The 24,796-nt window shown below is 38.0% G+C and overlaps 1 protein-coding gene across 1 annotated transcript in view; it reads right to left on the bottom strand.

Annotated features, from left to right (window-relative positions):
- Positions 1 to 6,260: 6,260 nt before the first annotated feature.
- Positions 6,261 to 24,796, bottom strand: part of SFT2D1 (SFT2 domain containing 1) — a 39,573-nt gene continuing 21,037 nt past the window's right edge. The window contains exons 4-8 of the mRNA XM_037817763.1: positions 24,075 to 24,156; positions 12,088 to 12,123; positions 9,800 to 9,858; positions 8,284 to 8,313; positions 6,261 to 6,802 (exon numbers count right to left, since the gene is read on the bottom strand). Of these exons, the coding sequence (XP_037673691.1) occupies positions 6,763 to 6,802; positions 8,284 to 8,313; positions 9,800 to 9,858; positions 12,088 to 12,123; positions 24,075 to 24,156 (247 nt within the window). The 3' untranslated portion in view covers positions 6,261 to 6,762. The remainder of the gene's footprint in view (positions 6,803 to 8,283; positions 8,314 to 9,799; positions 9,859 to 12,087; positions 12,124 to 24,074; positions 24,157 to 24,796) is intronic.

Genomic DNA, 24,796 nt, shown 5'->3' with positions numbered 1-24,796 from the left:
AAACTCTATTAAAAATGATAGCACCTTCTGTTTATACTATATATTTTTCTTGGAAAGCTAAGTGCTTTAAGATACACTGGATAAAAAGGGGGATGTGAAATGAAACAAAATAAAGTTTCAGTGGCTGAGAGATTCCAAATGGAGCCGAGAGGTCACTCTGGTGGGCATTCTTATGCACTATATAGATAACCTTTTTTAAGTTTTAGTGTATTGGAATAGCTAAAAGTAAATACCTGAAACTATCAAACTCCAACCCAGTAGCCTTGACTCTTGAAGATGATTGTGTAATAATGTAGCTTACAAGGGGTGACAGTGTGATTGTGAAAGCCTTGTGGATCACACTCCCTTTATCCAGTGTACGGATGGATAAGTAGAAAAATGGGGACAAAAAGTAAATGAAAACTAAGATGGGAGGGGGCGGATGACTTGGGTGTTCTTTTTTACTTTTATTTTTTATTCTTATTTTTACTTTTTCTGGTGTAAGGAAAATATTCAAAAAATAGATTGGGGTGATGAATGCACAACTATATGATGGTACTGTGAACAGCTGATTGTACACCATGGATGACTGTATGATGTGTGAATATATCTCAATAAAACTGAATTTAAAAAGAAAAATCAGGGGTTTAAACCACTTAAAACAAAAGATACACTGGATATACCTTATGTACTCACAAGATTCCTCTAGGTAGGTAGAAGCAGTAACTAAGTCTTCCTAAGGTGATGGAGTTTGCATGCTAATGAACGTTTACTCAGGAACAGTGGCCCAATGGGTGCTTACAGGAAACTAACCTGGAGAAAGATAGTTAGGTAGCAAAAGTTGTATTATAGTTCTGAATGGTCCCAGAATGAAAAGTAAACAGTACAAAAACGGAGTGTATCCAGAGACACATCGTGGTAATGCTAATGTTGCCAAAATAGATAAGATCCACTATCACATTAACATCTTCCCAGTATTATTTCATGTGGACTGCACCATTCTCTGCTAATTTCAATGCATTCCTTTGTAAATTAAATACAAACACCAAATACTTTTCATCAAGAGGTTAGTAGTCTAACTGGCTCCCTCATCCAACAAAAGCAACTTTTCTTCCTTACATAATTTGCTTGAAAGCAAAAGATAGTACTTAACCACTGGGTATGAGTCTACTCAGACAACTAGATGATAATTGAGGAATGAATTGATTTCATTAGCTAGTCCCATCATCATAACCATTGTATGTGTTCAGTTTTTTTAATCTAGTCATTCAAAGTGCAACAGCTGTAAAGGAGACTGCAGAAACAAGAGTAGAATTTTAAATGCTGCTGCAAACATTCTCATGGCTAGTTTAATCTTCAAGAGGTAGTTTATTATTAATAATAAATAGAGGGTAACAGAGGGAAAAATAATAGAGAGTAGCAGAGGGAAGTCTCTGTTTTCTTAAGTCACACCAGTCTGCGGATAAAAGAGTAAAGAAGTTTGCAAACATAACTAATTTTTTACTTTGCACCCTCCCTCTGGTGCTGGTGCTTTGGCCCCTTCCCAAGACACCTGTCCCCAACCTCCTTACCCGCCCTGCATCCCAGCCACCTGGAAACCTGGGGCCCCATAGGTTATTTAGGTCCCTCTTATATATAGGATCCATCATTTTCCTTCTTGCTTTCTCCAGCTTGTTCCTGACAACTGCACCAGCTGCTGACACCTCCAGGATCTGAGAATCTGCCGTGAAGCCTTGTCATTGCCACCACCACCTGTCACCAGAGCCCTCAAGCGCTAGTGATGATGGCAGCACCATTTCTTGCTGATATCTGCCAAGGTGGGGCTGGGCCAATGCTGCCTACACTTCTAATCTTGGTGCTCACAGACCCTGGGAGCTGGACTTGCTTTCTCTGAAGAGGATCGGGGAGTGGAAATCTCCCTCTCATTCTTTTGGTATATTCTGGGAGTGCTCACGTATGACTCATCATGCTTCAAAGTCCCACAGAGATGTATGTAAAAGCAGCATTTCCAATATTTAATTTGCAGGCCCCTCAGCCCACCCCCATCAAAAATTCCCAGGAGCTCCTAAGAGCCTATGTTTACCAAGTGCCCCGTGCCAGGAACCATTCACTCATCTATTCCTCCCAGTAATCCTATCGAGTAGGCACTAGCGTAGCCTCATTTTTAAACCTTTTCTTGAGATGAAGAAATTGAAGCTTACAGGGGTGAAGCCTCTTGCCCAAGTTGGCACAGCCAGTGGTGGAGCCGGCCTGCTCCTTCAGCTGCTTCCCAAACCCCCAGCCAGGAGTGACGTCGGAGCACAATCTACTTCCAGTTAACCCTCCTCTCGGACAACTGCCCGCTGCCCTTCGACCACAGAGATGGGCCTCAGTTGTTCTGAATATTTTGGGGATCCCTTCGAGGATCTGGCAAAAGCAATGGCTCTGTCCACGGAAATGCAGGGAAACACCAACTTTTGCATCCAGCGTGACTGTATGGGGGTGGGGAGTCATAAGGCCCGTAAAGCCTATCCCTGGACCCTAGTTCTGATCCCTCAGCCCAAATTCTTTTCAAGGAGGCTCCTTGGTCTCTCATGTCAACTGGTCTCAAGTGGACCGGCCAGACACGTGCCAGGGGACATGTGAATGTGTGCATGGTATCCAGCAGGTGGAAATCACGGGCCTGAGCTCTGCACGCTGCTCACCAGCTGCAGAACTGGCTAGGGAACAAGCAATGTGAAGGGCATCGTGAGAAACAGAGAAGAAAACTAGGTCAAGGACGGATTATAGCTTATCATGCTAAGGATGCTCGGAAGCCAGAACTCATGACCACTACAGGACCTCTCCCAAGGAGACCCCTCCATTCTGAAGAACTTTGCAGGAAGTAAGTCTCACCTGGAATTTTCTCACTTGAGGAACAAGAGACTGACTTGTTGCGTTCACACTTTAACAGGCCATGCCCCCAAGGACGCTTTCTCACAGGCTTTTGCAGACCTCTTCACACTTGTGCACTCCTGCTGAAGATGCCAACGCATCTGCATGGTGTCTTCCCTCTCACACTAACAGGCTCCCAGGCCCCATCCTTGAGAACTCCTAGTTCTTTTCTTAGGGGAGGCAGTGTAGCCCAGTGATTGTCTTGGGATGCTGCCATCAACTAGATCTGAACTCAAATCCTGATTCTTCCACTTACCTTGGGGCAGTCATTTAACCTCTCTAAGACTAAATCTCCTCTCAAATAGAGTTGAGAGGCTGTCCCGGAGGTTACTCCTGTGCAAGCTTCAGTTAGATATGCCAAATGGCCACAGTAGGACAAGCCCAAGTCAACAGTAGTTCTGAAAACCCTTACGAATACCCCGGTCCCTATCTGAGACTCTATGTAAGTCCCACTCACTACGTTTATTTTTCAGAAACTTAAATCCTCCAGAGAGCTCCTATACCAGGTAAGTCCTAAATCCCAGAGGCAATAGCCTCTTTAAAAACATCAATTAGATGTGCCCCTTTGCTCATAAAGCTGACACCCCTTTTCAACATGAACAGGTTAGGGTGGTCACTGCCTAGACATCCCTAAAGATCGGGAAAGTGATTGAACTAGAGCAAGGGCTAGCAACAGACAAGAAGGAATTTAACAAAGGATTATGAATACTGAATCTTTATATAATTCTTTTTTTTTCATAATTGCTATGGTATTAGAATAGCTAGAAGGAAAGAATTGAAATGGTGGAACTGTACCCCATAACTTTCTTTGAAATTTGCTCTATAGCTACTTGTTAAATTGTACTTTGAAAGTTACCTTTCTGTATATGTATTTCACAATAAGGAAATAACTGAAACTATGGTACTGTAACCCATAACATTCTCAGAAATTTCCAATACACCTACTTGTTAAACGGTCCTCTGAAAGTTATCACCTTTCTGCATGCTATATTTCACAAAAGTAAATAACTGAAACGGTGGAACTGTAACCCATAACATTCTTTGAAATTTGCTAACTACTTGTTAAATCACACTTTGAAAGATACCAGTTTTAGGTATATATGTTATATTCCACAATTAAAAAAAAGACAAAAAAAGTTATTTTAAAAAAATGACTAAATCTCCTCATCTGTAAAGGGGACAGTGGAGTTCTAACAAGCATTAAATTTAGCAAGGCTCATCAAACACTCTGGTGTCGAGTCAGAGCTCACAAGGGTAATCGTCAGGCATTTCTACCCCCTTCAGTTCCTCTGCCATCGGTGCTGCTGTCGGGCCAGGTGAGACGACCATCCGGGAAGCCCGAGGGCTCCATGGCCCAACCCTGTTTATTCAGGGGACTCTCTCTCTTGCACCATCTCTGTGGGTTCAGTAACCCATTTCACCTCTATTCCAAGGCCATATCCCCCATCCCCATGATGGACATCTTTACCAAGAGCTACCCTGTTCTGGGATTCTTCTGCAGAAACAGCAACTACCTCCCAGAGTTCGTCTTTGAATGCACCTCATTCCAAAGTAACTTCCAACAGTGGTCTCCAATCTAGTTCCCATTTTTGGAAGAAGGTGCATCTTTCTGCTAACCATCCATGCAACCCGTCCCTGCCTTGCCTCTTGTTTGGGACTCCGACTCTGGTGTCTGCCCACCACTTGGCTTTCCAGGAGTTAAGTTTTTTCCAGTTACCCACCACCAGCTTCTCTCATACTGACTCCTAGATAGCCTTACTTTGGACTGGCTGATCTCTACAGACGATGCAGGCCAAAAGGTAAGCAACTAATACCATCAGGAGAGAAATGAAACTGAAGAGACATTTTCTCAGTATGTTCCTGTGGCATGCGGACGAATATGAAAGTAGAATGAAATGGTTCAAATGAGGCAGCACAGCGTAATGGAAAGAGCTTCGGCTTTGGACAGATCAGTCTTGACTCTGAGACGCTAACTGGGTGACCCTGGGCAAGTGGCTTAGTGTTTCCAAGCTTCAGTTTCCTTTTGTGTAAAATGAGGACACATCAACCTACCTTGCAAGACTCTGAGAGATAGGTTTACAGAAGAGTGAGGCCTCTGAAGGATGCTGGACATGTTCCTTCCCGTCACCTCATCTCTTCCGGGAACTAAGATCGCTGTTCTTCAGGTGGCCCCTGCTTTCAGGGTAAAACTCATGCTCCTGAGTTGTCTTTTCTGAGGACCTCCATTATGGGAGCCCAAGGAGGGCTGCTCAGTCTCCTCTGCGGAGCCCTCTGGCCACACCAGGCTGCTTCTCGCCTTCACCCCCAGCTGGCGGGAGGCCCCGTCTCTACCCTCCCGCAACAGCCTGGGGTAGTTCAGGGTACCAAGGCTGTCTCCACCACACCGGGATCATTTTGCAGGCAAGGAAGTTATTTTCACCCATCGCCAGTCCTCAGCCCAGTACCTGTTCACTTACTGGGACTCGATCTTTTTCTGTATAAATGGAAGAGGGCGTGGGTCGGCTGCTCTCTGACTTCTGTGGTCCTCCACGATTGGACCCTGGTCTGCCTCTCCAGCTTCAGAGCCCTCCACTCCTCCCCATTTCTGTACTTCAGCAACAGCACACCACCCAAATGACCGGCTGCCCCCAGCCCTCACTGCCTCAACTTACAGTTGCTTCCCTCTCTGCTGATTTGCCTGTTGTCCCCTTAGACCCCCCTCCCCACAACCTGCTCACTCAGCTACCATCACCCTCTTGTGAAGTCTTCATCAGCCCTCACTCGACTGAGACAGGGTTAGTCGCCTTCTATTCTGCTCTACCTTATTTGCTCTTAGGTCACCCCCCGCCCTTTGTGAGGGAAACATGTTTCTGGGGCTCCAGTGGCAGCTAACTTGACCAGGTTCAGCCAGTGGGGCACTGGGGGGAGCCTGGAAGGAAGGAAGAAGGGAACACTAGGATATTTCTGCTCCCTCTTTCTGCTGCTCCCCCATGGCTCTGGCTTGGCTAATACCCTCTTCTCCCCTCATCTCCCCGGCCCTGGGGTGCGAGCAGCTTCCTGCTGTTGACTGTTCCTGGGGTGCCTCGCCTACCCCTACTTGGCTTGTAGCCCTCCTAACACCTTTATACCTAGTTGCCTACATTACATTCTTCTACTGGACTTGCTCGTGTGTGTTCTGGTCTCTGATCTGCACCCTGATTGACCACATATAAATGCTTTTACTGCTACACTGTCCTGTTACCTTTTAAAAATTTGCATTCAGCAGTATTACTCAGGACAGAGACTGGGTCTCATTCATTTTTCTAAAGAGAATTTGCATAGCGCCTGAAATGAATTTTATTGAACTGAACCACCCCACCCACTTAAATCATTATAAACTTGATCCAGAAAATGTCGGTTTTCCAAGTCTGGGTTTATTTCAAAATAGTAAAGATTTATATATATTATTTTTTATTAAACATAATAAGCATTTTTTAGCTTGAAGTAAGAACTTTCACATATAAAGTAAAAAAGAAAAAAAAAGATATTTTAAAATGAAGATATTTTAAAAAGAGCCAAAAAGGCTGAATATATCTTGCAGCACAGATTAATCCTTAAATATTCACACCTCAAAAGCTGTTTTAAAAGATTAAAAAACTGAGAACAGGTAATTTACAATGAGTAATGATTAAAATCTCCTGATCTTTGGAAGAACGTATTAATGACACATAATGAATATAAATTTACAAGAATTTAACAGTTTCATTAAACATATTCTTTTTTACCAGTATACAAAGTGGTCTTAAACTGTCACTGTAGTTGTTTTTGGAGTGATTCTTACATCAGGAAAACATACTTCACCAAAAACAGAATAGAACTTTCAAACTTTCCTTTCCAAAAAGTTTCTGATTTTCAGCTTAGGAGAGAGGAACAGCATTTAATTACTGCATCCCTGGTGAAAGGAGGAGGAAAAAAATAGAATAGAATAATTTTCCTCAGGAGCAAATTTGCAGAAAATGGGCAAAAACAAATACACTATTACCTTTTTTTAAAAAAAAAAAAACAACAATAAATTCAGTGGGCTCTCCAAAACATTTTTTGATCAAAATTTTGTGGAGTATCACTTGAAATCAAGAACTGAGACTTGGAAATACTTTGTTAATTTTTGAAATGGTATTTACTTTAGGAAATCTTTACCAGCACATAGCTGATCTTAGTTAAGAAAAATAAATTTAAACATCAAAAAAACCACTAAAAAACTAACAAAAAGAACAAATTAATAACTAATGAAATAGACTGATAAAGCAAAATGTTTCTATTTGAATCCTAAGAATGCCAAAAAAAAAGTAATGTGGTAAACCTCATTTACCTTTTATATTTCTCTTCCAAAATGGTTTGAACTATTTTTTAGTGTTTTTATTCATTTAAAATTATCTTTGTTCTTTCTATGCTGTTAGAAATACCAACTGATAAAATCTGAGACTTATAAGCAAATTCTGTATGTTGCCCTCAAGTACAGGATAGTGATATTTTGGGGACAAGGTTAGTCATTTTCCAGAAGGCTTGCCATGGCTGCCAAGTCTCTAATTTTAAGGAAGTAGCCTTCATTTCTAGGTGATCTTCCATCATTGTTGAAAAATGTCAAGAAATCTCAGACTGCCGTCTAACAACCAGTAAATTACCTCTGAGAACTGTTGTGCTACAGCTTTCTCACCTATGGTTGACCTTGTTTTTTTTTCCTTATAAGTTTTATATCAGAAAGAATCATCCAATTGAAATGGAATAAAAATAAAATATTTATCATATCAATTGCCTTCATTGTTCATATTAGGCATAATATTTGCCATTTGTTTTTAAACATACAATGTATCTTTCTAAATTTCATAAAGAAGCAAAGCCATGCTTCCCCAGAGTATCTCTCTGAATCTCTCAGATTTAAGAGTGCACTTAGTTTTGTTTTTTTCTTCACAACTAAATTAGTACATGTCTCTGAAAAAATATAAGAAAATGGTTATATCTTCATATACAGAATAAACTGTTTCTGCTGGCTAAAAACAGACTTCATTTCCCCACTACCTTCCTTTTTTATTTTTCAAGTAGACTTTTCGCATCCTATTTTCTGAGTATTTGCAGTTATGGAAGGGTCAGGGGTCTCTTGTCCAAATTCCCTAACAGTGAATATTCTGATGGTAAACTAGGAAGCAAATTTACAACTTCTCAGTTACAGAAATTCAAAAATATTTACATTAAAATACTTTTAATGGCAAGCTTCTATTATCTCATTTTATTTCCTTCTAGGAAGAAATTAAAAATTATCACCAAAAAAATAGACCCTTAAAGAGTATTTTAACTTGAAAAATATTAGAATTCAGGTACTTGTGTAAAAATAATTAAAGAAACAGAAATAACAAAATGAAATTCAAACAAGCTCACCTTGCATATGGGATGTATGATAAACTATACCTGCAAGAAAAATTCGAGTATATTGAAATGTAATCTAAACGAAGTTCTTCTTCACACCAAATGGTCACATTCCAACACCACAACAAAGAAAGCAACATACTACTGTACCACGGTTCTCAGAGGGTGACCCCAGAGCGGTAGCAATGGCTACCTGGGAATTTGTAAAAAATGCAGATTACCAGGACCCACCCCAGACCTTCTGAATCAGAAACTCCCTTTGTTTTAATAAGGGATTTGTGATTTTAAAACTCTCCAGATGATTCTGATGCATGTTAAAGTTCCAGTTTGTTATATTAAAAAGATTACCCATTTAAGTTATTTTAAAAACAGAAACTAAAATAATGAGAATAAACTGTATTCTCATTTAAGGATAACTCAATTATTAACCATAGATCATGCAATAAAAGGCAAAATATTAGAAAAATAACCAAGAAACTGAAGTTACATTGCTTCTCGCTTCAATGAAAAGAGTAAAGTGGCATCATATGGTTAATCTGCAATGTGCAGCGCCTACGTATAACAATCATTGATGTTACATCCGTCAGTGGGAAGGCCAAAAGAAAGACTGATCTTGTATCAGATAACACCAAATAGGAAAGATTTAAAAGCAGAAAAATAAGGAAGGGGGTGAGTGACTATTGGAAGAAGGTAGACAAGACACAGCACTAAAGGAAAAGGAGAAACTGCGACTCGGGCTGAAGGGTGCAAGGAGGCTGAACTGGCAAATTCAATTCAAGTCGACACATTCGCTGAGTCTTTCATGCAATAGGCTTCCGAAAGAATGGGCATGATCAGAACATTCGGAGAAGAGGCAGAGGACACTAGGGTAGAAGTGAAGGTCACAAAAGCAGAAGCAAGTATGTGATCATGATGATTCAGAGGACAGTGCCAGAAAGTACAGAGCCTCAGGGCAATAGTATAACGAACTCCACTTTATAATTACTCAGCAACAGAGTGCAAAAAGGACAAACGGATATTCCCCGGGGCTCACAATGTGATACAGGATTGCACATATTGGAGAACTGAATGCACCGTCATGGAATGTGCACTATGCAAGCATATTTACAGATAGCACCACGTGACTTTCTGTCTAGAAAAACCAAATTCATGCATCGGAATGAGAAGGAGCCTTGTACCACATCTGCCCCCAGCTAACACCATCTCCCCTTCTCTTCCTTTTACGCATGGTACCTTTACTTCCTCACCTCTAGTTTACTCTTTACCCTCCTCCACAGTGGCTTACACCAAGCCCAGGCTCTTACTAAAGCTGCCACTGACTCATATCATCAAATCCTCAGAGCACACCTCAGCCCTCATCCTCGGTGACCTCCTGTTGGGGAAGTCTGGCTCCCAGACACATGCTTCTGACCATCAGATAAAACGTCTACTACCGTCCTAAGGTTTGACTCCTTCAGAACAAAATGCTTACAGCATCTTAGGGAATTTTAACTTTTTAACTCGTAAAAGAAAAGACTTAAAGACTTACCAGGTCATTGACACGAACTGCAATATGCAGAATAATACGGCCAATCCCCTCTTGTGCCACTAAAACAACAAAACAGAGGAATAATGAGCTTCGAATTCAAAAAGATATTCTTCACAATCAAGTATGAGTTTTCCCCTTCAAAACATGTAGATGATAGCTCCGTTTATTTTCTTTATTACATTTTAATATGACATGGGCTTTCTCCTAGCCTTAAAACCATGAGCTAATAAATTCCCATTGTTCAAACCTACCCATTGCATGGTATTTGCTTGTGCAGCCTAGGAAACTAAAACATAAGCCTCTGTTAAAATTTTAGGGCATATTACTATACTTGGTATACATTAATATCCTTCGAGATTTTAAATGAATCTTACTAAAGAAATAACTCCTCCAAAGTTTTATGGTGAAAAAAAAATCATTTAAATCTTGGTCTCTTAGCTTATCTATCATTCTTTAAATGATTAGTGAAATGTCTAACACTGTCTCAGATTTCTATCTAACTTTAAATTGAAAATGAAACCACAGTTTGTAATTTATTGAAATGATGACACTGGATGGCTAGATGGATGATGAACAGAAACTGAATGACTGATTCCACTGATGTGCATGGCTATGTATTTGTGAGACATTCAATAAAAAGACTGAAAAATAAGTCTTTTTATTGCAAAATGCTGTCATTTAATATAAAATTTAATCTTCCCCAAGTTTCTACTCTAAGTGAATAAATGGACCTGGGCCAAAAAAAAAAAACAAAGACAAATTTAAGATTCAGTTATCTGAAAATTAAATATCCATGAAGTACACTTCCTTTCTAAAATTCTCTGTATTCATTAATTTAAATACTGCTAAATACTTGCTAGTAACCAAATGTTACTGAAACTCTTTAATTTTAGGTCTTTGAAGTCAATGTTAACTTTTCTAGAATAAGATTTAAAGTCACACTTAGTTATATCAGTTTCCCATGGAGAATTACCTATTTTTACTCATTCCCACTTGCTCCTTATTTTGAATTATTTTTTGAAGGAAAACCATATTTTATTACGGTCTTTTGGAATAATACAAAATAGCAGTTCCCATGGTTGTTCTGAAATGATGTATTTAGAAAATTCCTGTTCTATCTTTATTTTTTATTTATTTACTTAAAAGTCTACCTCTTATAAACAGGATGTGACCATTCCAAAACCAGAAATCAATGTTTCACAAGGATGTGTAAAAATTCCTTAAGAATATTCTTTTATGTTATAATTAGGGAATGGGGTATAAGTGAATTCTCTTATAACTAATGTTTAGCCCTCACATCATCAAAATTAAAAAGAAAACCAGAATACTTTCTGATAAAATATTTCTAAAATATATTGTCCACTACCATTTCTTCCTTAAGCAGTATAGTTTTCTAGTTAGTTCAAGATCTGCCTCAAACTCTTTTGAGAAGTACATAGAGTATAAGAAATAAATCAAACGAAGAATGAGGAGCATGAATAAAGTGAATTGTAATAATGTAACTTCTTTAAAAGCTAATGAAGTTGTTTGACCTTATCTCTAAGTGGTAGGAGACTGATTTAAGTCCTTTTGTCTTTTTTGATAATTTGTTTTGTTTTCTGGCCCTTTCTCTTGATTAGTTTTGTGAAAGAAAAATGGAGTAACTGAGGCTGAAACTTAAAATGGAGTTGGAGAGCTGGGCATACAGGAAGGCCCTTATGCCACTCCCAGAACCTCAGAACTGGCTGTTAGAAGCAAAACCTACGCAGATAAAACCATTCCCTTTCTGGAAAAAAACAAATGAATCAAACTATTCCTATGACCCTAATCAACTTCTCCGTTTTCTTTTTCCTCTTTTTCCTTTTAAAAACCCTTGCCTGGTAGAGCCAATGAGGACACAATTTAGATTGCTACCTGAATCTGTGCTCCCCAAATTGCAGTTCTAAGACCCCAAATAAATGCTTTTTGTTGCTTTCCAGTTCAGTTTATTTGGGGTCTGACAGCTTTAACATCTTGCTACTCATTGATGCACTTGTCTCAGCAGCTGTACCCCTTTGCCCTCCAAAACTACAGCATAACCATGGATTCTAAGCAAGGGCCCCCTGTATCTCGGTGAAGGGTACGGTTAGAGCAGTTGACCTTTCCTAAAACTAAGTATGCATGTACGTGTGTGTATGTGCTTATTTGCTTATTAGCTTAACTCTGACTAGGTTTTAGATGGGAGAATTTAGCCCAAGTCTAGCCACTAACTGGATGTTACCATATCACATTTTAGGGACACCAAAGCCAACACGGTTGATATAACTTACCCAAAAAACAGCACACAAGGTAAGTACAAAACACAACTACAAGGAAGAAAAGAATATATGAATTATAAATTTGAAGTCCTTCCAAAAGTCTAACAAAAACACACGCGCTATCTTGAACTCATTTGCATGAATATTATACTACATAACAAAATTAATGAGACAGTTGGCTCTAGTTTACTTATATTTTCCACACGTGTTGTTTCACTTTCAAGTCTACAACTGCAGTATTCCTTGGCAAACTGGAAGCACCTAATAAATAATCTGCTGAGTAAGTAAACAAAAAGAACATTTGACGGAGATTTTTTTTGAATTGTTATGCTAATATTTACTAATAAAATACCACCAACACAGTATTAATTTGAGCAACTGCTAATACACAGTGAATTCTATTTTACTTAGGTTCTACATAATGAATCCACTGGGATAATTTTTCATACAGAAAAAAACCACATCATCATTCACATCCCTGTGAAAGCAATCCTGACCATCTGTCAACCAAAGCAGGCACTAGAATAAAAATGACAGGCACTTTAAAGTAATGGTGATCAGCAGGCAGTTCAGAATTAGAAAGATCTATGTCCAAACCCCAGCACTGAGTGTCCCTAATTAAGTTATTTAATTTGTCTAGACCTCAGCTTTCTTCACTTTAAAATGAGGACAATTTCTGCTGACCTACTATAAAAAGGCTAGTGTTATGGAAAAACTAGAATGTGTCCCCAATGTACTTGAAGTACTTCAGGCATAGATTATGTCAGGCATAATCTATGTCAGCAGCAAATCAGACCAAGCAAAGCATTAAACTGGAAAGGTATGACTCAAGTCATCACCAAGGTCAAATCATGTAACTAATGGTCCTTTTGGGAAATAGTTTGCATTTCCAAATGTTAGTTTGAGAGAACTAAAATTCTCTCAATTTTATTTGTGTTTGTGCAAGGTTTAGTAAGTTACTATAAGAGTCAAATGTTAGAAATGAAAGGACACTAGACAGTACCTCAAAGCAGCATAAAGAAATATAAAGACCTGTGGTAAAGGTAATCATTTGGGTAATTATAAAAGCCAGTATTATTGTAGTGTATTGTTTGGTATGTAACTCCACTTCTTACACAGGTGCTAAAATGCAAATGCATAAAAAGTAATGATTAATCAAAGTTTTTGGAGATACAAAGTACAAAGATGTAAGTGGTAACAAGGACAAAAAAAAGGGTGAGGGGACAGAAGAGTACAGGAAAAGTATACGTGCATGCTATTGAAGCTAAGCTGGTATTAAATCAAATATAATTGGTTTAGGATGTTAAATTTTAACCTTCTGGTAACCACAAGGAAAACAAATAAAATATATCCAGAAAGAAATGAGAAGGCACTCAATATAGTACAACACAAGAAAGCAAATAAATATAAAAGGTATAAGACATACAAAGGCTAAATAGCAAAAGGGCAGATGAAAGATCTGTATTATCAGTAGTGACTTTAAATATAAATGGATTAAACTCTCCAGTCAAAAGGCAGAGATTGGCAGAATGTATAAAAAAAGCATGACCCAACTATATGCCATCTGCAAGAGACTTACCTTAAAGTCAAAGATACAAGCAGGCTGACGGTGAAAGGATGGGAAAAAAAATCTATCATGCAAATAGTAACCAAAAGAGAACTGGGGTGGATATATTAATATCAGATAAAATAGACTTTAGTCAAAAATGGTTACAAGGGACAAAGATGGTCATCACATATTGATAAAGGGGACAATTCAACAGGAAGATGTGACAATTATATATATATGCACGTAGCAGCAGAGTACCAAAATATATGAAGCAAATACTGACAGATTTGAAGGGAGAAACTGACGGTTCTACATTAACAGCAGGAAATTTTAACACATCACTCTCAATAATGGATAGAACATCTAGTCAGAAGATCCATAAGGAAGTACAGAGTTTGAACAATACACTAAACCAACTAGACCTAACAGACATATACAGAACATGGTACCCAACGAAAACAGAAAACACATTCTTCTCAAATGCATATGGATTATTCTCTAGGATAGACCATATATGAGTCACAAAACAAGTCTCAATAAATTAAAAAATATTTAAATCATACAACATATATTCTCTGACCACAATGGAATGAGGCTAGAAATCATTAACAGAGGGAGAAGGGGAAAATTCACAAATATGTGAAAATTAAATAACATACTCTTAAACAACCAATGGGTTAAAAAGGAAAACAGGAATTAGGAAGTATCTATCTTGAAGTAAATGAAAATAAAAATACAACACACCATAACTTATGGGATGCAGCGAAGGCAGTGCTGGGAGGGAAATTTGTAGCTCTAAATGCTTACATTAAAAAAAAAGAAAGATTTCAACTCAGAGACCTAACCGCAAAACCAGAAGAACCAGAAAGAGAAAAGCAAACTAAACCCAAAGCAAGCAGATAGACGGAAATAAAGATTAGAGCAGAGATAAATGAAATAGAAAACAAACAAAAAAATAGGGAGAATCAACAAAACCAAAACTTGATTCCTTGAGAAGATCAACAAAATCGACAAACCTTGAGCTAGACTGACAAAAAAAGAGAGCGGATACAGATAATGAAAATCAGAAATGTAACGGGGGACATCGCTACAGACCCCACTGAAATAAAAAGGACTGTAAGTGGATACTATAAACAACTGTATGCCAAGAAATTAGATAACATAGATGAAATGGAGAAATTCTTACAAATGAACTACCCACACTGACTCAAGAAGAAACGGAAGATCTTAACAAACCAATTAATAGTAAAGAGATTGAATCAGTAATCAAAAACCTCCCAACGAAGAAAAGCCCAGGACTAGATGGCTTCATAGCGGAATTCTACCAAACATTCCAAGAGGAAATAACTCCAATTCTATACAAACTTTTCCAAAAAAACTGAAGAGGAGGGACCATTCCTTAACTCATTCTATGAAGCCAACATCACCTGCATACCAATGTGGATAAAGATACTACAGGAAAAGGAAACTACAGACCAATATTGCTTAAGAATATAGATACAAAAATCCTCAACAAAATATTAGGAAACTGACTCCAATAGCATATTAAAAGAATTATACACTATGATCAGGTGGGATTTATCTCTGGTATGCAAGGATGGTTCAACATAAGATAATCAATTAATGTAATATACCACATTAACAGACGATCATCTCAATCGATGCAGAAAAAGGCATTTGAAAAAACACAGCATCCTTTCTTGATAAAAACACTCAGCGTACTAGAAATAGAAGGAAACATCCTCTACATGATAAAAGACTGGAAAACTAAATATCATTAAGATATCAATACTACCAAAAGCAATTTATAGATTTAATGCAATCCCAATTAAAATTCCAACAACCTTCTCTGCAAAAATGTAAAAGGAATTATAAAATTTATATAGAAGGGGAAGGGGCCCCAATTAGCTAAAGCCATCTTGAAAAAGAAGAATGAAGTTGGAGGACTAACAATTCCCAATCTTAAAACTTATTACAATCTGCTCTCCAAATACTTTTTAAATTGCACTTGGAAAGTGATCACTTTTATGCATATATGTTAAATTTCACAGTAAAAAATATGAATAAAAAAACTTATTAAAAAGCCACAGTAATCAAAACAGCATGGTACTGGCACAAGGACAGACATATAGACCAATGGAAAAGAACTGAGAGCTCAGGAATCAACCCTCACATTTATGGCCAACTGATTTTTGACAAGGTAGCAAAGATCACTCAACTGGAAAAGAATAATCTCGTCAACAAATGGTGCTGGCAAAACTGGATATCCTCCAAAACAAAGGAGAATCCCCTACCTCACATCATATATAAAAATCAACTCAAAATGGATCAAAGACCTAAATAAAAGACTGTACTATCAAACTCATAGAAGAAAATGTAAGGAAGCATCTCCAGGACTCTGTTAGGCAATGGTTTCTTATATTTGACACCCAAAACAAAAGCAACAAAATAAAAACTAGATAAATGGGACCCCATCAAAATAAAAAAAAAACCTTTGCTCCTCAAAGGACTCTTATCATGAAAGTATCAGGACAAGGCTGTTCTCCAAGCTGAAGTCCAGCATTTGAGACAAATCAACATGAGACTGCAGGAGGAGCCCCAAATAGCGACAGCTCAGTTGTGAAAATTCACAGAATGGTTTTTCAACACCATAGATAAGGAATCTTAACCAGTCCATTCCCCATCAAGGGACCACTGTGGGGATGCCTGTTGTCCCTGTGAAGTCACAAAAAATGTTTTTTAACTGTGTTTTCAATCAACCATAGATGTTTTTGCTGTTCTGCTCTGCCCAGCCAGCACCATTCATGCCAGCAAGATAGGGGAGTCTCAGTTCTTTCTTGGTGGCCATCTTATGGTGGCTGAGAGTGACAGTGACGTGAAGATGAATGTAACTCCTGGTGGCAACACGAATGTAAAACCCTGGTGCCAGTTCTGTCCTTTTTCTTTTAGATTTTACTAAAATGGTGCTCTGGCTCGGGCTTACTTCAAGAGGGAAGGTAGCTGGGTTTTATTTCCTATATATCAGGTGACCTGGTAGAGATGTTAAAGCAATTTACCATAGTCTGGTCTTTAGTATTGCAAAATAAACCTAAAAACAAATAATCAGACATACACTTAATGCTAAAGGTGCTCTATTTTTTTGTATGTACAGTAGTTTTATTTCCATAGCAACAATATTATAGCAGTAAGAATAGAGGCATAGTAAATACTTGGAAAAGTTGAGTTGGGGGAAAAAAAAGCACTGATATGTTTGACAGTAGTTTAAACGCAGTTACCTTAAAGACTTATTTATTTGCAGGAACAAATGGTGCCTGGTGCCTACAAACAGTGTTCTGATTAAAAAAAAAAAAAAAAAGATACTTATGCCTTGTAAATGGCTGAGTAGTTACTTCAACTCTCACTTTTGTATAGTTAATGCTCTGCTGATTAAAAAAGAAAAGAGTAAATCTACTTAATACTAGAACTCCAGTATGCTGTAAGCCAGCAGAATCACTTGTACAATGCCAAATTTGTTTATCTTTGTACAGAAGCTCTGATGAAGTGTCTTGTATTTAACACCATTATTTAAGCTTATTTAACCTTAAACTGTTAATTTTATAAAATTTGGTTTTATCTGCACTATGATGAGGAAGGTAGTTGGCAGGAAGCTCAGAAATGACTTAGCTTGCCAGAAATAGACTGAGGAGTGGGGTGGGGAAATTCTAACAACTGGACGCTGCTAGTACACAAGTTGTTTGTATCGCTTTACCACTTTTAACTGTTATATTTGAGATGAACATACATTCTGCTTTTTAAATAAATGTTTAAAAGAAGTCAACATTAAAAAAAAAAAAAAAGAGAGAGAGAGGAGGGGCAAGATGGCGGCATAGAGAAGAGTGGAAGCTAAGTAGTCCCCCTGGAACAACTACAAAAAACCAGAAACAACTAGCAAATAATCCAGAATAACTGCAGGGGACAAACGAGACCATCCACTCATCATACACCAACCTGAATTGGGAGGAATGCCCGAGAACACAGCATAAAATCTGTAAGTAAAACCTGCGGAACCAAGTCATGGGACCCCCTCCTCCACAGCCCGAGCTGCAAAGCCTCGTGGTGCCAGAGAGAAGCTCTCTCCCAGCAAGCGAATATAGCTCAGCTGAGCTCCAACTGGGGTTTTAAGTAGCGAGTGTGAACTGCTCACTACAGGTACGCATCCCCAAAAAGCAGACAGAGGCTTTGGGTGACGACTGACCTGGGAGAGCCAGAGGGTCGCCTTGGACTGGGTCTGAAGGGGACTATCTGTTTCTTTTTTGGCTCAGTGGAGAAAGCCCCAGTCATTTTCAGTTTCCAGGGCTGTGAAGCGGAGAAGGGTGGAGACAGCACAAGCAGAGAGCGAGACCATTGAAATGCTAATGACCTCCACCTGGGAGCTCTGTCTTCTCTAGGAGGAAAGGGGTGGGGCCCTTTCCATTCAGAACCAGACCCCAGAGCCTGGGGGAACACGGCCGTACCTCCTCACACCAGTCAAGAATTATAGGCTAACAGGCATCACCTGCTGGGCAGAAAAGCACAGTGACCTGAGGCATCACAGGGTGGAGCAATTTTCTAAGACACACCCTCAGGGAAACGAGATACTGAATATTTCTTCCCTCTGGGACCTGAGCCTGTTCTGGTCTGGGAAAACCTGATTTGGATAACCAAGGAAACCATGCCTAGACAACAGAAAATTACAACCTACACTAAGAAAAACAAAGTTATGGCTCAGTCAAAGGAACAAACGTACACTTCAACTGAGATACAGGAATTTAAACAACTAATGCTAAATCAAATCAAAAAGTTTAGAGAAGATATTGCAAAAGAGATAGAGGCTGTAAAGGAAGCACTGGGCATGTATACGGCAGAAATCAAAAGTTCAAAAAAACAACTAATAGAATCTATGGAAATGAAAGGCACAACACAAGAGATGAAAGACACAATGGAAACATACAACAGCAGATCTCAAGAGGCAGAAGAAAACACTCAGGAACTGGAGAACAAAACACCTGAAAGCCTACACGCAAAGGAGCAGATGGAGAAAAGAATGAAAAAATATGAGCAACGTCTCCGGAAACTCAAGGATGAAACAAAGTACAATAATGTACGTATCATTGGTGTCCCAGAAGGAGAAGAGAAGGGAAAGGGGGCAGAAGCAATAATAGAGGAAATAATTAATGAAAATTTCCCATCTCTTATGAAAGACATAAAATTACAGATCCAAGAAGCGCAGCGTACTCCAAACAGAAGAGATATGAATAGACCTACGCCAAGACACTTAATAATCAGATTATCAGATGTCAAAGACAAAGAGAGAATCCTGAAAGCAGCAAGAGAAAAGCGATCCATTACATACAAAGGAAGCTTAATAAGACTATGTGCGGATCTCTCAGCAGAAACCATGGAGGCAAGAAGGAAGTGGTGTGATATATTTAAGATACTGAAAGAGAAAAAACACCAACCAAGAATCCTGTATCCAGCAAAGCTGTCCTTCGAATATGAGGGAGAGCTCAAAATATTTTCTGACAAACAGACAATGAGAGACTTTGTGAACAAGACACCTGTCCTACAGGAAATACTAAAGGGAGCACTACAGGGTGATAGAAGACAGGAGTGCGTGGTTTGGAACACAATTTTGGGAGATGGTAGCACAACAATGGAAGTACACTGAACAAAGGTAACTATGAATACGGTTGAGAGAGGAAGGTGGGGAGCATGTGAGACACCACAAGAAAGGAGGAAAGATAAAGACTGCGACTGTGTAACTTGGTGAAATCTAGAGTATTCAACAATTGTGATAAAATGTACAAATATGTTCTTTTACGAGGGAGAACAAGCAAATGTCAACCTTGCAAGGTGTTAAAAATGGGGAGGCATTGGGGGAGGGATGCAATCAGCATAAACTAGAGACTGTAACTAATAGAATCATTGTATTATGCTTCCTTTAATGTAACAAAGGTGATATACCAAGGTGAATGCAGATAAGAGGGGGGGATAGGGGAGGCATGTTAGACACTTGACATTGGTGGTATTGTCTGATTCTTTATTCTACTTCGATTTAAGGTTATTTTTCCTTTTGCTGCTTCCTAGCTGTCTTTTTTTTTCCTCTTTCTTTTGCCTCTCTACCTTCTTTGACTCTCCCTCCTGCCTTGTGGAAGAAATGTAGATGCTCTTATATAGATAATGGTGAAGGTAGCGAACACAAAAATGTATGACTATGCGGAAAACCATCGATTATTTACTTGGGATGGAATGTATGGTGAGTGAACAAAACCATATTAAAAAAAATGGGTTGATGACAAAACCTCAAGGGCAATAAATATACTGAGTGAACTAAGCCAGACACATTAGGACAATTATTGCAGGGTCTCACTGATAGGAACTAATTACAATATGTAAACTCATAGACATGAAATATAAGGTACCAAGATATAGGACGAGGCTTAAGAATGGGGAGTGGTTGCTTAGTATGAGCAGAATGTTCAATTAGGATGAACTTAAATGTTTGGAAATGAACAGGGGTGTTGGCAGCAAGATGTGAGAATAACTAACAGCGCCGAATGGTGTGTGAATGAGGTGGAAAGGGGAAGCTCAGAGTCATATATGTTACCAGAAGGAAAGTTGGAGGTCAAAAGATGGGAATGTATAAAACTGAATCCTATGGTGGGCAATGTCCATGATCAACTGTACAAATACTAGAAATCATTTCCATGAACCAGAACAAATGTATGACAATAGAATTAGAAGTTAATAATAGAGGGGCATATAGGGAAGTACTATATACCTATTACAAACTATATACTACAGTTAGTAGTATTTCAACATTTTTTCATAAACAGTAACAAATGTACTATATCAATACTATGAGTCAACAATTGAGGGGGGTTGGTTAGGGATAGGGGAGGATTAGAGTTTCCTTTCCTTTTCTTTTTTTTTTTTTTTCATCTTTCACTTTATTTCTTGTCTGGAGTAATGAAAAGTTTCTAAAACTTGAACAAAAATTAAGTGTGATGGATGCACAGCAGTATAAGGGTACCCAGGGGCAAGTGATTGCATACTTTGGATCTTTGGATAATTGTATGGTATCTGAACAATCTCAATAAAAATGAAAAAAAAAAAAGAAAGTAAAGGACAACCTACACATTGGGATATGAAAACACATAGCTGATAAAGGTTTAATATCTAGTATATATAAAGAAATTCTTCAACTTAACAACAAAAGACAAACGACCCAATTTAAAGATGGGCAAAAGACTTGAACAAACATCTCTGGATCCAAAGAAGATACAGAAATAGACAGAAAGCCCATGAAAAGATGCTCAACATCATTAGCCATCAGGGAAAAGCAAATCAAAACCACAATGAGATACCACTTCATACCCATTAGACTGGCTGCTATAAAAAAAAAAGGGGAGGGGGAATACTAGTGTTGGAGAGGACGCAGAGAAATAGAACACTCATTCATTGCTGGTGGTGATATAAAACGTAGCCCCTGTGGAAGACAGCTTGGTGGTTCCTCAGAAAGCTAAGTACAGAACTACTATATGATCCAGCAATTCCACTACTAAGTATATACCCAAAAGAATTGAAAGCAGGGACTAAAACAGATACTTGCACACCAATGCTCATAGTGGCATTATTCACAATTCCCAAAAGATGAAGCAACCCAAGTGTCCATCAACTGAGGAATGGAAAAAAAAATGTGGTATATATACACAATGGAATATTATTCAGCTGTAATAAAGAATGAAGTCCTGATACATGCAACAACATGGATGAACCTTGAAGACATCACATGAGTGAAATAAGTCAGACAAAAAGGAAAAATATTGTGTGTTCTCACTGATTTGAAACAATTAGAATAAACTTACAGAGTCAGAATCTAGACTAGGTTACCAGGAGATGGGGTGGGGATAACAAACAGTAATTTTAAGGCTTAAAATATACAGGGTTCCTATTTGGAATGATGGAAATGTTCTGGTAATGGATGGTGGTGATGGTAATGTAACATTGTGAATGCAATTAACAGCACTGAAATATATATCTGAATATGATTAAAAGGGGAAATGTTAGATTGTATATATGGTAACAGAATAAAAATTTTTTAAAAACCCATGGAACTACATTACACAAACAATGAACCCTAAATTAAACCATGCACTTTAATTAATAGTACAATTATAAACATGTGCTATCATCAGCTGTAACAAATGTTCCACACCAATGCAAGGTGTTGGTGGTGGGGTAGTTTAGAGAATCCTGTATTTTATGCATGACTGTTCTGTAAACCCACAACTTCTCTATTAAAGAAAAAAAAAAAAGGAAAAAAGAGTTGAGTGATAAACACACAGATATCTTAAACACAATAATCTAAGTAAAATCTTAATGGAGTATAAACATCTAGTTGCCTAAATACTACAAGATAATCTAATTTTATTATATTTCTCAGTAACCTAGATAAAGTTAAATGTTAATATACATGTTGCTATACATACCAATACAGGAAATTTAAAACAACTGGAAAAATTAGAAAAATTGTAACAAAATGACGACACTAAATAAGGATATACAAAAATTAACCTAAAAAATAAGTTTGTTCTCTGGTAAAAAACTGGGAAAAGACTTATCAGACACATTACAGTTGAAAAACATTTCCTTATTTATAAATTACCTTTGAAAGGTAATATCAATAGTTAAAATTAAAAACTAGCTAATCCTGATATTTAAGTTCAGCAAAACACTTTAAGCCAAAGAAAGATGCCAGCAAGTTAAGAATCAGAAACATGTTGGAGCGGAGGAAACTGGGTTACTTTGACCATAATACACAAAACAATTTTCAGCTAAGAACCCCAAAATGTAATGGAAAAAAAAAAAAAAAAAAAACACGAAAATTCCATTTTTAACCACAAGCATCAACTTTCATCTACCCACCCCTCCAAGTTCAAAGATAGAGTGACAGCATTACAGTGTTGTACACTGTCCACAATGTAATGAATTGCACCACTGGAAAATATTGCTATAGAAGCCATATTGTGAGAAGAATTATTTGTCAAATAGGTAGAAAGGGAAGGGACAAAAACAATATAATGGGCTATTTCAATTATTGCCAATTTTCCCTGAGAAGATTCATATGGGCTCAGAGGTAACCTCTCTTCTAGCCTCCAAAGAACGTCAAAAAACATCCTTTAAGAAACAATCTACTCTCAGAGTAATTTGGGCAGAGAATAAAAAGTATTTGCAAAGCCCCCTTGAGGGACTGGGAAAAAATGTGGAAATATTAAACTTCCCCATCTGGGGAATTCCTGACATTCTCGCAAGCATTGGGGACTACCAATTTAGAAGGCCAAGCCCTTGATCTTGGAGCTTACCTTTATGAAGCTTGTTATTGCAAAGGAGAGGCTAAGCCTACTTACGATTTTGCCAAAGAGTCACCCCCAGAGAACCTCTTTTGTTGCTCAGATGTGGCCAAGACTCTAAGCCAACTCTGGAGGTGAACTCACTGACCTCCCCGCAACGTGGGATCAGACTCTCAGTGGTGTAAATCTCCCTGGCAATGTGGGACATGACTCCCAGGGATCAATCTGAACCTGGCATCGTGGGATTGAGAAAGCCTTCTTGACCAACAGGGGGAAAAGTAATGAAATAAAATAAAGTTTCAATGTCTGAGAGATTTCAAATGGAGCCGAGAAGTCATTCTGGAGGTTATTCTTACATATTATACAGATATCCCTTTTTAGTTTTTAGTGACTAGAACAGCCAAAAGGAAATACCTGAAACTGCTGAACCGCAATCCAGTGGCCTGGATTCTTGAAGACGATTGTCTAACTAAACAGCTTATACTTTGTGACCGTGTGATTGTGAAAACCTTGCGGCTCACACCCCCTTTATCAAGTGCATGGACAGATGAGTAGAAAAATGGAGACCCAAAGTAAATGAATAATAGCATGGGGAAGAGGGATATGGGATGTTTGGGGTGTTATTTTTTACTTTTATTTTTATTCTTATTTTTATTTTTTGGAGTAATGAAAATGTTCAAAAATTGATTGTGGTGATGAATGCACAACTATATGATGACACTGTGAACAACTGACTGTACACTTTGGATGACTGTATGGTATGTGAATATATGTCAATAAAATTGCATCAAAAAAAGAAACAATCTACTGGGCTTAAAAATGAAAACACATCAAGCTATAATTTTTATTTTCAATATGTATCTATGATGTTAGATATATGTAGCATAAAGCAAGCTAGCCAATTTTAGATAATACTGTATAATCCTAACACTTTAAGCACACAGCCTTAATGATATAATTATTATATACACCAAGGGAAATATAACAATGGAACATACATAAGGGTAAGCAATTATGTGCAAAATAATAATGCAAAATATACCTCAATAAAAGTTTTTTTTAAATTATTATTTACTTACAAGCATAAGAATTGTTGCAAGCAATCTTGTTGTTTCAAACATTTTCTTCAGTTGCTTCACAGGTCCCATTAAGAAACATGTACTATTTAAAACAAACACAAGAACTGAGACATGGGTCTACCAATTTGTCTATGTAAAATATAAACTGCTATGTAAAAACAAACTGCTTAAAAGAAAAATAAAACATATTAATTTATTTAGTAACAATCTGTCACTAAATCTGATTCTTTCCTTTATGGTAAAAGGAAATGTTAATATCTTAGTTTCTAAAACACATAAATGCCTTTTTACCAATTATTTACAGCATTATTTTATAGCTATGGGTGAACATCATAGCTAGGGTGATCCTAAGCTAGCAAGGCAGTTTCTTTTCACTTTTAACCAATCCCGTCACTTCTACATGCTTATCTCTATGCACATTACATTTCAGAACAAGGAAAAAGAAGCTCTATGCATGACTGTCAGCCCAACAAAATTCCTAAACAAGGCTCTTTTTATTCTGTAATTTGAAGGAGAATCATTGTGGGTTTCAAACCCACCAATTCATGGTTATAGGTATGAGCACATGAGAACGGACTGAGCTGGCCTTGGCTCATGTCACGTTGCCTTGACGAAACCTCGGGATCCATACTGAACCTTCTAAAGAAACAAAAGATTGCCTGTGAGAGCCGGAGTGGAAGCCAAAGTGGAGCTCATAAATTTGGTAACTATTCTACCAGCCA

Source organism: Choloepus didactylus, chromosome 24 (genome assembly GCF_015220235.1).
Source record: "Choloepus didactylus isolate mChoDid1 chromosome 24, mChoDid1.pri, whole genome shotgun sequence".
Taxonomy (NCBI): Eukaryota; Metazoa; Chordata; class Mammalia; order Pilosa; family Megalonychidae; genus Choloepus; species Choloepus didactylus.
The sequence above is the reverse complement of the archived record's forward strand: the minus strand, read 5'-3'. Positions and strand labels throughout refer to the sequence as shown.